Genomic DNA, 14,066 nt, shown 5'->3' on the forward strand with positions numbered 1-14,066 from the left:
TCCTCATTCTTGTCCCAACTCTCAAGAACACGTGTGTACACTAACTGCTATACAACAGAAATATTTAAAGATAAAAAAAAATAAATAATATTTGTTTTCTATAACCAATATGTTAGTAGCCAGCCATGACCAGTGTTTTAACTGCAAGTGTGAACTTGCACATGAAGAGATTCTGACATAGCTGGGTTTTTTGTGTGTGTTTGTGTGTGTGTCAAAAAGTAAGAATTTACATATTTGGAGGTCCAGTATTCCAAATACTGTATAATCAAGTTTCAATATTTAGGATTATTTCAGAAAAGAAAAAAATCTAAAATGTTTGCTCATCCCTTTTACAAAAAGGGTTTATATAATCAGCAATTAATTACTGAAAACTTAAAACCAACTAATCAGTTGTTTTGCTACAATATTATGGAAAGGCACTGGACTTGGTACTGTTATAAAGTAGCTCTTCTGTTAACCCACAGATCTGGATTCATATAAACTACAAGTCAATGCATGGCTTTGAATCACATTTTGACATGCACCATAATGACTATTTAATGCTTTCAATATTTAAAAAAAAAAAAAAAAAAAGTGAATTTGTTATTTGTCTATCCTGATTAAGTAAAGGTTTGATTAATTGAAATCATATCCACAGTGAAAGTGTTTTGTCTGACATGCCCACAGTATTTTATAAATTGGGTCATAACCCATCTTAAAAACAGCAAGCGATCAAAAAAAATTAGCCAAAACAAAATACTTGGGGGTGTTTAAATTATTGAGGAAATTCACTTCGCCCCTAAAAATACTGAAAACATTACAAAAGCTAAAATCATTTTCCACACAAGAAATCAGCTAGTTTACTATAAAACAAACCACAAAACTGCAACTGTCCGAACATGGCCTTTATTTACAGGGGTTGATCAGAGCAGATCTTTTATAAAAGCTCCTGGTGTTTGTTGCTAACGAAGCTGTTAGTCGTATTCTTATACAACGATAAAAGCATCTAGCAAAGCCCTGATGTCTTCATATCCAAACGTATGAAAAGGTGCCCTGCATGGTTTTCCTCCCCAGTAATTGCCAAGGGCTCTGTAGCAGCCTGAAGGCCAGGGGGCAGCATGCTTGCTCTCCAACATCGTGGAATGGGACTGTAAATCATAGCACTTATGCGCTAGTCCCATACGCCACACAGACAGGAGCCAAATGAGAGCAACCTCACAGGATGTAAATATCAGGGTTTTATTGCTGAAATTGACCTAGTGTGTGTAGAATATTAGGAACTATTTTTGGTGGATTATTGTAGCATGTATTAATTACACTAGTTAAAACAAATATCAGTTCCAGACCATCTGTTTCCATTGGTCAACAAAGAATGAGCTTGGCAATTAAACCAACAGCTGATCCAAAATTTTATATAATTAAATTCAAAACATCAAAAACAGCAATGAAGAAATAAGCTACAAAAGGTGATAAAAACTAGTTTATTTAGTCATTTTGCACTTCACAGCTGGAACTCTGGGAACTCAAATACAACATCTTTGCCCGTGAGTTTCTTGTAGACACCAGAGAAAGTTTCAACCTAAAAATAAGAAGATTCAGTTAATAAAGATGGCATTTACTTTGCACCAAATACAAGGCAAGAGGTCAGCATGAAAACATGTTACAAAGTAAGAGTAAAGTCATCTAAAATGTACAACACTTAAACATGTGCCCTGCATGGTTTACCTCCCCAGTAATTGCCGAGGGCTCTGGAAAGATGTAGGAATATACAGGACGCTGTCCTCAGCAGCCCGAAGGCCGGGGACAAGCTTGCTCTCCAACGTCGTGGAACGGGACTGTACGTCACAGCACTTAAAAGCACTACGCTCCCACACGCCACACGGACAGAGCCACATGAGAGCAACTTCACAGGATGTCCACGTTGGGGGTTTTATACATATCAAAAACAAAAAACAAAAACAAACACACAAAGTATTTGGTTTAAAAGACCACTTACTTTGTGTTCAACGTTGTTCTGTTGTGCCTTGTCTAAGTGGACCTTGATGAGTCTGCTGCTGTCCAGTTTTACACGGATCCTCTTGCCAACAATTTCACTTGGGAAGACCAAATCTTCGAGGATAGCATCATGCACGGCAGTCAATGTACGGCTGAAATAAACACACAAAAGTAATGAAACTCTTTAACCTGCATATTAAAGTTGCTGTTTTGTTCAGGAGACGATATCAGTTTAATTTTCTTGAAGAGCCATATTAGTTTTAACTGAGCAATGTGTAGATGGCTAACAAATTGTGACAACATAAGCATTTGAAGGGCTCAATTAGCCCCACTTCTACCAACATAAACCCATAAAATACAACACTGCACTGAGGATACAAATTTACAGGCTACTTGGAATATCTAAGCAAACCTCAAATAAAAAGCGATTGTTCCTCATAGCTGGTATCATACCAGACAACTTGTGTATCTACACACCAAATCAAGACAGCCACAATAATGCCGGTATTTGCCAAAATACCCTCAATACAAACTTTGGCAGGGGATGGTGGGGGAGCAATATAATAATATAATTATAATTACTTTGGTCTAGAAGTAGCGCAAGAGTGTTAAACGAAGTAGACAGACAGCGTCACTTAAGCATTAACAATAAATGAACTTATTTCTGAAGCCAACAAAACATACCAAATCAGATTTGTAAAGCATTTAGCAAACTGGGTATTTCAAAGCCCCTACCTCCTGGGACGCTTCTGCTTGTTCTTTGTGCGGCTTTTCCTCGTTGGTTTGGGCAGAATTCTCCTCTGTAAGAGAACAATGATTAATTAATTATTAATGATAATCATACTACAGACACCCGACAAGAACTTGAATGAGAAAGGCAACCTTTAAATGAAGACGCTTAAAGTCCAAGGAGCCAAAAGTATTAACATCACTACTACACTGTTAATGTGTTAAGTAATTGCTTTTGTATTTTAACTCTGGATGAATTCTGCAGTCAGAAAAGGCCGGAGACAAGCTTGCTCTCCAACGTCGTGGAACGGGACTGTACGTCACAGCACTTAAAAGCACTACGCTCCCATACGCCACACGGACAGAGCCACATGAGAGCAACCTCACAGGATGTCCACGTTGATTTAATACTACCAGCAATAAAAACAGTATAATTTGGTGCATTTCTCATGAGATTGTAATTCGGCTTTAGTAATCACTGTGCTGCTGCGATGTCACTGCCTTCTTGGAAATACAATGCAGAATCTAGAAGCAGCAAGCATTAATGTACTTTAGATCCACCTACTCCAAATATGGTTGGATTAAACATGTTTGTTGGTCTGCCTCACATTTCGATGGAAATGCACAGAGTCCAGTGTCTGGTTTTACAGTGGGAACTATAACAGTCAAACCATTTTTACAGCGAAGGTCGATTGACATACAACTGAGACCTTGACACAAGATAACCAGTCCCAGCACCGGCTCGTTACAAATGCCTGGGTAATGAAGGCTGATGTTTTACCTGTGCAATGAAGACCACGTGTTTGCCGCTGAATTTCTTCTCCATCTCTCGTACAAGTCGCACCTGGATCTTCTGGAAAGACTTCAGCTGGGGCACCGGCACGAAGATGATGATTGCTTTTCTGCCACCACCTACTTCAATTTCCTAACCAACAAAATGATAGCAAATTAGGTATCAAATCAAGTCTAAGTAAAAATAAAATTTGTATACCCGTTTCCTCAGACAAAACTAGAACCACAAAGTTGCTGGTACCGTGCTACATAAGTTTAACAGCACTCGACAGTCACTGTAACAGTTTAATTGGGGATATACAACGTTTATTCCATCAGAGGGCTTAATCTGCCACATGGCTTCATTGGAACATACATGGAAACACATTTCACAGATGTATACATGTACCCTGCATGGTTTACCTCCCCAGTAATTGCCGAGGGCTCTGGAAAGATGTAGGAATATACAGGACGCTGTCCTCAGCAGCCCGCAGGCCGGGGACAAGCTTGCTCTCCAACGTCGTGGAACGGGACTGTACGTCACAGCACTTAAAAGCGCTACGCTCCCATACGCCACACGGACAGAGCCACATGAGAGCAACCTCACAGGATGTCCACGTTGGGGGTTTTAATGTGTTGAACAGTAAAGTCAAAAGCACTAAAATATCGCATGTGGAAAAGTTTCTCTTCCAATGCTATAGAGAAATAATCAGTATGTGTCATATATACATACACACATATATATATTATATATATCACACACACACATATATACGTGACACCAGTGTTGGGCAACGCTATTTGACCTTTATAAAAGGGTGTAGAAATGGTTAAGGTGCTAAAATTGTATGCAGCAGGCTATACATCAGCTGGAAATTACTGTACAAAACTCACAGTATGAGAACTTTCACAGGATAGCATATCTAGTTATTCTGTAGCATGCATTGCTTTCTTTCAGCTGCTGAAGTTACTTCAGTGTCTAGTTCTTAATCCCCTAATCATGTGACTTACAAACACTACACACTTTAAATCTCATTACAGTGTGACAAACTAAACAATAGTTCAAGCAATGCAACATGGTACAGAAAACGATTGTGTATTAATACCTACGCATTTCCTTCTTGCATACCTTTGCAGCAGTGATGTTGAGTTCCCTCAGCTGAGCCTTCAGGTCCGAGTTCATCTCCAACTCCAGAAGAGCCTAAACACAGTTAGATTCAGCTTTTTACACATGCTGCCATTGCAGAAGAGGGGAAGATTAATGTTTATTTAAATAGTTGAACTAAACACTAGTTACATTAGTGCATCGTGTGTCGGACTCAAACTATACACCATGGGCTCAAGAGAGTACAAATATACATTTCTTACCTGGGAAATGCCAGACTCGAATTCGTCTGGCTTTTCGCCATTGGGTTTCACGATTTTAGCGCTGGTACTGAACATGGCCTATCTGTAAAAATGAAGAAAACAAAGGGGCTTTTACAACATTGTCTTTAGACATATACAGCCAGGTAACTGTAGTTTGTGTCTGTGGAATATCCAAGTACAAGCTTGAACAGCCTCACGAGTTCCCATTTTGTTAACTTATCGTTACCCATGCATGGATTTTAACATGGCTATTTGATATTGTACAAAGGAACAAGGCACGTTTTCTCGAAACACACTATGTTAAACACCCGACACAATCTATCTCCGTAGGTCTGTAATAAAGGTAATTAGTGTAACCATTTTACCTATGGTTGCCCCAATACACAGACACTTTGAAATAGGCATATGTAAAGGATCACAAGCATTGCATATCAACCACCAGCGGAGCAATTATTTATAACTACCTGCCACACTTGCACATGGGCCTGAGCCTCGGCCTCTTTGCATCCTTCCTACAGATCATTCAGTCTTGGGCGACTAAAACCATCTAAATTTCACAGTACGGGAAACGCCATCCGTGAACAAAAACGTATTAATCTAATCAATCCCTCTGTCCAGATTTGAAAGGGGACAACAAACAGAACCTAAACTCAACAGCATCATTTTTATTTAAAAAGCAGACCACTGTGTAAAATTCTCAACCAACCTCTGTCAATGACGGCCTAGAAAGAGAGCGAAGTCTCGCGAGTGGCTGCTGAAATCGCGTTGTCGCTGAAGGATCTTGGGAGCGAAGGGTGAGGGGATTGTTAGAAAAAGAAAAGTTTGGGTAGCGACGCGCTGTTCGAATAGAGAAAATATAGTTAAATAACTCAAAGGTGTGTGCCTTTTGCAGAGTATTCTTACCTCACACAAAATCAGTTTTTTTAAAGTTGTATTTTATATGGACTTAAACGAATAAAATAAACTGAAATCATACGGTTCTATTTTATTTGTCAATAATATTATTTTATAATTGTATACGTACATTTCATTGGTTTTGTTTAAAGGTTACGGTACATTTAACTCAAACCATCAAAAATTGAAAAGTATGCGTTAAGCTTTAATAGGTCATTTTAAAAAAAAAATTGAGGAAAATACAGAAATTATGAGTATTTCTTAAGTATAAGTTTAAAGATGACTGCGTATTAAGTTCAGCGGTGAACGTCGGATGTAGTAGTAGCCACTAGAGGCCGCTACGGTGTGGAAATAACAGCAGTAAGAGTGACAGGGTTAGGGGCTAAGTTAGAGCTATATGTGTAAGCCTATGTGAAGTTGTGCGTGGACAAATAAATTGTGTTGTTAATAATGAGGTAAGATGAATGAAGTAACGTAACATTTAATTTAATTAGTTCTGTTGAAGGGGTAAAAATAAGTTTAAAAAAAAAAAAGGATTTGCCAAAATATTCCCTTTATTATTATTATTATTACTATTATTATATATTATTATTATTATTATTATTACTCTTGTTCTGATTTGGGCCAGTCAAATTTATTGAAACGCGTAACAGAATTACGAGAGTATAATTTTATTTAGACTAGACATAAAACAGCTGTAGGACAGAAGGGGTTGTAGCATTCTGTGGTCCGTGGTCCGGACCACTCAGCACTGTGACGTTACAGTGGTCTGGACCACACGGACCACTCCACCTGTCGTTATGTTCCGATTTCACAGTTTCATTTTCATTTTCTTTATTTGCAATTATGTTATTTTACAAATATGTATGTTACAGTAATACATGCCAGTGTTAAGGTTTATAACAGTAAGTACAGGGGTGTGACAGGGTGACGAGTGGCAGTGATCTGGTCTGGACTGGACCACTCAGCAGCAAAGGGCAGCAAAAGTCCCTCAGTAGATTATTATACATTTACAGCCTACACTGGCATTTTTATTACTATAAGTATTTGGAAAATAATATATACGCAGATAGTTATTTTATTATTACCTCTTTTTTAAAATAGATTTGTAAATGTTTTATTTAAAGTGCTTTAACTGTGAAATCAGTACAGCGGCAGTGGTCCGGACCACCCAGCGCAATGAAGAGCAGCATAGCACCCTTGTAACAGGGCGAGGAGCCCTGGACAGTATTGTTTGTTTATTTTTAGAACGGGGTCTCCCCCACCGCCCCTATGTTATTTTGTATTTGTCTGTTGTGATTTATTTCTTGTATTTGACGGCGTGTTGTTGTTTATTTTGGGATTTATTGTATTTGTTAGTGACGGCGAAGCGCCGCGTTGTTTTTGTTTTTGTTTGCTTGTGTTCTGGCAGGGGCAATGGCGCAGCTTGTCCTCAGCCAGGAATAATTAAAAAAAAAAACGCTCGTGCAGAAGGTGTCCATCTCCCGAGTTAAGTAAGTTATTAATTTGTTGATAAACCAGGAGATGGTCACCTGCATTAAACCTGTAGCTCTCTGCACCGGGTGGGTGTACGGAGGAGAGAGCAAGAGCAAGTTAAAATAACACATTCTAAGAACAGTGACAGCAACTACACAGTCTGACCTAGCATCTTATTATTATTTTGTGTTCGTCATTTGTTTTGGTTCAAACCATGTCTTTTGTGGTCTGTGAGCAAAGTGTTTTGTTTTTGTTCAAATATTTTATTTTTTGTTTGTGTGTAAATAAACGGTGCACAACGCGTCTTTTGGACTGCAGTACTTGCCTGTGTGTTTTCAGTTCCTGCATCTGGCCTGACCTCACCACTCGTCACTCTGTCACACCCCATGTACTTATTGTTATAAACCTTAACACTGGCACGTATTACTATAACATACGTATTTGTAAAATAACATAATTGCAAATAAAGAAAATGAAAAGGAAACTGAAATCAGAACATAACAACGACAGGCAGAGTGGTCCGTTTGGTTCCGGACCACTGTGATGTCACACCGCTGAGTGGTCCGGATCACGGGCCACATAATGCTACAACCCCTTCTCCTGTAGGAACTAATAATTAACAGATAGCTCTTCGTGGTTCCAGGGCTGCACTAACTTAGTTCTACAGTTTTGCCACTGAGATCACAGTGAAACTGTGAAAATGCTTCGCTATGTCTTTGCTGCGTACATCTGCTTGAACGTTTGTACTCTAAAGTACTGCATTGCAATGCTTTGGAAAATTACCACTACTGGAAAATTTAAAGTATGATGCTACCGTTTACACTCTTAAAAGTACAATATAAAGGCACCTGTATGCAATGGCGTAGCTAGGGGGTTGTGTATATCTTGATTTTTGCTTTTGCAACTAAATAGATAAATTAACTAAACGTTGCGAGAGTGGATATTAATTTAACAGTTAATGTCCAAGTTTAAAAATATAATTTTATGGTAGCTAAATAAATTAAACCCCGAAAAACGCTGTGCGTATCTGCCTGTTTATATTGGTTACAGCGCTCTCAGCAGCACACCTATAAGCATCCAATATGGAAGTCTGCAGTTGGCGGGTCGAGTTCCATATGGGTGCGTTCACGGGGATCACTCTGAGCCGAGTCTGCACTGCATGATCTCCGTGAACGCCTGTCTGTGGTCGAAACCACACTGCACCGCACAATACTTGCAAACGGAAGTTACGTTGTTATATAGGAGACAATTAGCAAGTCACTAGTGAAGTTTTTAAACATGGTGGAAGCCTGGTATATGGACGATTCTTCCGAGGACCAGAGAACTCCACATAGACTGGAGCCAAACAAGTCCGTTTCTTTGCAAGAATTAGAAAAACTTGGGGTTTCGTATTGGAAGGTGAGGTTTTTAGGTTGTGCGTTAAAAAAAAAAAAAAGTATAACTCCATGTAAGCTACATTGAAAAAAGATCAAAACAGTATGTATGTATGTATTGACTAGAATGACAGGCTGTTAACAATAAAAACGTTACATCTCTGGAGAATGCTAACTTAACTAGGGCTGCAACGAAGGCTACATTTTGACCTACGAAGGTTCGGAACACTTTACAGAAGGAAGGTTCGTAGGTTCGATGGTACTGATTTGCTTAATTTAGTTGTGACGTCAACATAGCTACTTGTTTATATTTGTTTGAAAATCGTATTTTACAGGTAAGCCATATACACGTAATAAACCATTCATATGTAGTTTAAAATTACATTATATAGAACAGTAATCCATGTTTTTATAATTTAAAAAAATACACGTTGTTTATTTACACGTAATTGTTGCTGCTTGCGAGTAAGCTTGCATTGCAGCAGCACGAAATGCAGTGGACTCAGGCAAAACAAAATTTAAGTCACCGTTCCAAGCAGGTTATCAGTCACAGTCATATTTTACTATTACTACGACTACTATTAATAATAATAATAATAATAATAATAAATAACAACATGAGCAGATTCTAGTGACCCCAGAGGTTGAATGTGCGTCCATGATAAATCATCAGTCGCTTGCACAGTTTGCCTTCAACTTTCTTTTTTGGTCGTCTGGGCATTTAACAAAAAACATCCCAAACAGCAGAGGGGTTTCGAGACATTGCTTTCAATACAGTTTACCCTGTACAGCGCTTTGCTGTCGAGATGTTGAATGAAGAAATCTGCCTCTGGTTAACCGACAGACGGTGCTCAGTTTTCGAAATTAACATTATTAGTGTTAGTGTATATTTTCAAACATATTCTACCATAGCACTTCTCTTACACTATCTTGTACACTAGGTATTCATCTTTTACATTTTTATGCCTTCAACTAGAACGAGATAACGCTGCATTGTTTGTATTCAGGTGGTTGTCCAGACTTGCCGACAAAAATCAAAATGCTCCATATAACCTCTACCAGTAACTTGGTAACATACCTTCCATAGGATAAGTACAATAGAGGTGATTGTAGGTGGTAGGCAACATTTGAAATGGTTGTTTCAAACTGAGTAGAACAATAGTTGACATTTAAAAAAGGTGCAGTTGTTTGTTACTAGTTTTGTAAAGCCCCTGCTAGTCACAAGAAGCACTTCAATCTTAATGTTTTCTATCATTCCAGTTAGATGCTGACAATTACAAGACGGACCCAAAACTGGCAAAGATACGTGAAGAGAGAGGCTATTCCTATGAGGATATAATAGCAATACACAAGGACACCCTCCCAAATTATGAAGAAAAGGTATAGCAAAAAACAATACAACAGTTGCATAGAAATGAACAAGAGACCACTTGCAGGTTGGGATAAGGCACCTTTTTTCCTCTGTTTGTCTTGTAGTTAAAAATCTTTTACACGGAACACCTGCACACGGATGATGAAATCAGATACATTTTGGATGGAAGTGGCTACTTCGATGTGAGGGCCAAAGATGAGAAGTGGATCCGAATTGCCATGGAGAAGGGGGATATGATAACTCTGCCTGCTGGAATCTACCACCGCTTCACACTGGATCAAAATGTGAGTTCAGATTTCCGCAGAAACCCAACGCAGGCAATACATTTAATTTAATATAATTTTTATTTTGGTATGGGTTATTTTACAACAAAGGGCTGGGCAGTGTCATTTTATGGCAATTACAGAGGAGCCATGCTTTTAGATGTCACACATACCATGAATTAAATGTGCATTTAAAAAGGGTGTTTAAAAGGACTTTGTAAGATTTTAGAAATTATATTACAGAAACATTCCAGTTTTACTTCATCTGGTTTTACAGAGGATTCTGTTTATTTTTTTTTGTTTGTTATTTTTAAATCTGAGGACAGTCCTGTTAATTGTCATCCCCTTTATTTCAGAATCGTACCCTAAAATAAATGGTATACTGTAGTTCCAACTGATTATTAACTTGGCATTACATTTTCTTCTTGTTTTTTAGAACTACACAAAAGCAATGAGATTCTTTGTTGGGGAACCTGTTTGGACAGCACACAACCGTCCAGCTGATCATTTTGACTGTCGGAAGGAGTATCTTAATAAAATTGCCACTGTTGTGGCCCCTTAGCATATGCTACTGCCTTCTTAGTATTCACGATAACCTTAAAATTAAAGCAGGTTGCATTGGTCAGAATATATATGAAGCTTTATTAAATCTCGTTTTAATATTTGTCTTGTGAATGGTTAAAACACTATCCCGTGACACTGTAGTCTGTACTATAACTGCTGAAGTTCTTAAAGTGAGTGTTTATAGGCGTGGAAGTTTAACACAGCAGAGCGTACCTGCTTAATATTCCTGTTACTTTGATTCATTTCTTTAGGCTTTATATGTCATTTTATCATTAAAAGGATTTTAAGAATCTCTCCTCATAAAATATAAACAATACACCTCTGGATTAATCATGGCAGTGTGTGTCATAGCATAACGTTTTGCTGACCGCAAGGAGAGGTTGTGTTGTTTTATTCATTGGTTTGTTCCACCACTGACATCTGATCAAACCATTTTTAAACTTAAACTTAGTCAGCAGGTGGCACTCAGCAAACCGGTTCAAAAAACATCGCGGAGCCAGCAGATACGCCAATATCAAAGGGTGGAGAATAGATACCTTAGGTATGGAGACACAACTCTGGACCTTTTAGTGGATGCGGAGACTGCTAATCTGAGCTGAGTATGTAGTCTATTGACATCTTCCAGAGTTATATATATATATATATATATTTTTTTTAAATAAAATGCCAGCCTTCCAGCAATACAAATCCTGTCATGCACTAGTGTTTTTTTTTTTTTTTTTTTTTTTACTATAAACCTAATCTCGTACATATTTGTAAACTATAATATATGCTGTAAACTACTAGGTTTAAATGATATAATGTCTCTTTAAAAATAAAGTTGAAATACTGCCTCCTTGTGGTTCTGATTCATCCAGTATGATGGGAGATATGTATACATATCAGTACAGGACAACTTGTATACTGTTGTTCATTTTAGAACTAAAGCTGCCTTTACATACTTTAACAATGACATTTTATTTCTGGGGTAAAAATGTATTGTAAATAGACTTAAAATTTACATCTTTTTTCCTTGGAGACGAGCTGGGGGAACTTGTCGCTTCACATTTTGTGGTGAGGAGATCATAGTTCCTCTTACACAGTACATACTTGTAAGTTCATCACAATATTTGTTTTGCAGTCAATTTTGAATAGTATGACTGTGGGTATATAGATGGTTTAGGGCACTTCAGAGGATGCAGCATTGATGCACAACTACGTGTTTGTTTTGTAGACTAAGTGTTGAGAATTTTTTTTTACTATATTGTGGCTCTATTCAAGTTTTAATAATAAAGTAGTGTATTTGAACATAGTTGTCTTAATCATTTGTAGGTAAGAAATAATATTGATTACGTATGTGGCAATGAGTTTCAGCGGCATTTATCATTCACTTTCACATCAGTTAACTTGCTCATGTTTCAATATCAGTTCTAGTCTGAGATCCCATCTCTATAACCAGAAGTACCAGTAGATCAAAGTGTTCTTCATTTTCTTTGCAGCTGTATAGTTTTACAAGCCCTGCGTTTGTTCCAAGTGAGTTTTGGTGTAGTAGATCTGGCAATGTAACGACTGCTGGGGGGTGCTCTCCAGGATACTCTATCCATGTTTAACCTGATTTAGTGTAAAATCCTCCCTTTAATTGCATTGGAAAGACCTCACACATCAACTAAGCAAACTACTAAACTAGTTGTCAGGTGATTCTCCTCCCCAAGGCCAAGTAGTAATAATAATAACTTTGATTTAAATGTAGCACCATTCACATCAGTGCTCCAAGGCGATGCACAATCAAGATGTCCAAGACGCAAATTAATTTATAAACTTAAATACAAACAAGACAAAAGTAGAAATTTCCAAATACATTGATAAACGTTGTAAGCATCAAAACAAGATAAAAAAAATCTCAGTTCACATTTCAAAACCTAGGAAGCCTAAGAAGAGAAGACGGCCAAAAAGAGGTACATTTTGAGAAGTTTTAAACTGAGAAACTGAAGTAGAATTTCGACTGCAACTGGGCAGTTCCATAAAGAAGGGGCAATGCAACTAAAGCTATGCCTACCAAGAGTAATACATTAAGGTGAAATACATTTAAGAAGACATAAGCTGTCTCCCAGGGATGTGTGGGCTAAGAAGGTCCAAGATGTAAGAAGGACCCTTACCATCCATGTAGGGCCTTGTATTTCAGCAGCAGAATCTTGAAAGGGACACTGGAACAGACAGGTAGCCAATGGAAACGCGCAAGAACGCAAGTCATATGTTCAGCCTGTCAAGATTCTAGCTGCTGTAAAGGATTGATAGAGCGAGAAGGAAGACCAGCAAAAAGGGCATTGCAATAATCTAAGCAAGAAGTGACAGGCATGAACAAGGATCTCCGCATACCTGGGGGACAGGAAAGGACAGATTGGTGAAAGAACCCTGCCTTCACCACTGTAAAGACGTGTGTCAAACGATAACCTAGGGCTAACTGAGCACCTAAACTTCAGACCACCGAGGAAGCATTAAGGGAACAATCACGAAAAGAACAAGAAAACCCAGGGAGAGTAAAACCAGCAACTCCGATTTGTTAGCATTTAATTTCAAGAAATTACCTGACATCCATGCTTTTACATCAGCCAGACGTGTAGATAGAACGCTCCAGTAGTAGAATTGTCATCTGCGTAAGAGTGAAAATGTAACCTATGCGCCCATGTAACATCTCCCAATGGCAGCATTTAAAAACTAAAAAGGAGAGGGCCAAGAACAGAACCCTGCTGGACTCCATTAACTACTTGAGTGGTAGAAGAATTAGAATCAGCATGGGACATGTGCTGATTTGGATCTGACAGGTATGTTCTGATTTCAGTTTCCTTTTCATTTTCTTTATTTGCAATAATGTTATTTTACAAATATGTATGTTACAGTAATACATGCCAGTGTTAAGGTTTATAACAGCAAGTACAGGGGTGTGACAGGATGACGAGTGGCAGTGATCTGGTCTGGACTGGACCACTCAGCAGCAAAGGGCAGCAAAAGTCCCTCAGTAGATTATTATACATTTACAGCCTACACTGGCATTTTTATTACTATAAGTATTTGGAAAATAATATATTCGCAGGTTGTTATTTTATTATTACCTCTTTTTTTAAATAGATTTGTAAATGTTTTATTTAAAGTGCTTTAACTGTGAAATCAGTACAGCGGCAGTGGTCCGGGCCACCCAGCGCAATGAAGAGCAGCATAGCACCTTGTAACAGGGCGAGGAGCCCTGGACCACATTCTACAACGAGGACTATCTGTATAGACGGGATGGACTGCATTTAAATAACA

The 14,066-nt window shown here is 38.2% G+C and overlaps 2 protein-coding genes, 2 non-coding genes and 2 pseudogenes across 4 annotated transcripts; 1 reads left to right on the forward strand and 5 right to left on the reverse strand.

The window, feature by feature from the left end:
• Window positions 1-1,023: 1,023 nt before the first annotated feature.
• On the reverse strand, window positions 1,024-1,214 carry LOC121317764 (annotated as a pseudogene).
• A 232-nt stretch (window positions 1,215-1,446) lies between these two features.
• LOC121317551 (40S ribosomal protein S7) lies at window positions 1,447-5,571 on the reverse strand. Its single transcript, XM_041253614.1, has 7 exons — window positions 5,549-5,571; window positions 4,843-4,924; window positions 4,604-4,675; window positions 3,485-3,628; window positions 2,710-2,774; window positions 1,976-2,126; window positions 1,447-1,558 (listed from the first exon to the last, which is right to left on the reverse strand). Exons 2-7 carry the CDS (start codon window positions 4,915-4,917, stop codon window positions 1,481-1,483), a joined length of 585 nt encoding a protein of 194 aa, XP_041109548.1. The 5' UTR covers window positions 4,918-4,924; window positions 5,549-5,571; the 3' UTR covers window positions 1,447-1,480.
• Window positions 1,683-1,904, reverse strand: LOC121317762. The gene has a single exon (XR_005950527.1). It is a non-coding gene; the product is annotated as a small nucleolar RNA SNORA73 family (small nucleolar RNA).
• Window positions 2,900-3,106, reverse strand: LOC121317763 (annotated as a pseudogene).
• On the reverse strand, window positions 3,876-4,097 carry LOC121317761. The gene has a single exon (XR_005950526.1). It is a non-coding gene; the product is annotated as a small nucleolar RNA SNORA73 family (small nucleolar RNA).
• Window positions 5,572-8,229: 2,658 nt separating the features above from the next.
• Window positions 8,230-12,598, forward strand: adi1 (acireductone dioxygenase 1). Its single transcript, XM_041253615.1, has 4 exons — window positions 8,230-8,610; window positions 9,846-9,965; window positions 10,062-10,241; window positions 10,657-12,598. Exons 1-4 carry the CDS (start codon window positions 8,491-8,493, stop codon window positions 10,780-10,782), a joined length of 546 nt encoding a protein of 181 aa, XP_041109549.1. The 5' UTR covers window positions 8,230-8,490; the 3' UTR covers window positions 10,783-12,598.
• The last annotated feature ends 1,468 nt before the right edge of the window (window positions 12,599-14,066 follow it).

This window comes from Polyodon spathula, chromosome 6 (genome assembly GCF_017654505.1).
Source record: "Polyodon spathula isolate WHYD16114869_AA chromosome 6, ASM1765450v1, whole genome shotgun sequence".
Taxonomy (NCBI): domain Eukaryota; kingdom Metazoa; phylum Chordata; class Actinopteri; order Acipenseriformes; family Polyodontidae; genus Polyodon; species Polyodon spathula.

Excerpts from the sequence above, each read along its gene's own strand:
- LOC121317551 (XM_041253614.1), bottom strand. The coding sequence starts at position 4,917 with ATGTTCAGTACCAGCGCTAAAATCGTGAAACCCAATGGCGAAAAGCCA. Across the intron at positions 2,127-2,709 it reads AAGCAGAAGCGTCCCAGGAG|CCGTACATTGACTGCCGTGC; the intron begins GTAGGGGCTTTG and ends TGTTTATTTCAG. Across the intron at positions 1,559-1,975 it reads AGAACAACGTTGAACACAAA|GTTGAAACTTTCTCTGGTGT; the intron begins GTAAGTGGTCTT and ends TCTTATTTTTAG.
- adi1 (XM_041253615.1), top strand. The coding sequence starts at position 8,491 with ATGGTGGAAGCCTGGTATATGGACGATTCTTCCGAGGACCAGAGAACT. Across the intron at positions 9,966-10,061 it reads TCCCAAATTATGAAGAAAAG|TTAAAAATCTTTTACACGGA; the intron begins GTATAGCAAAAA and ends TTTGTCTTGTAG. Across the intron at positions 10,242-10,656 it reads GCTTCACACTGGATCAAAAT|AACTACACAAAAGCAATGAG; the intron begins GTGAGTTCAGAT and ends CTTGTTTTTTAG.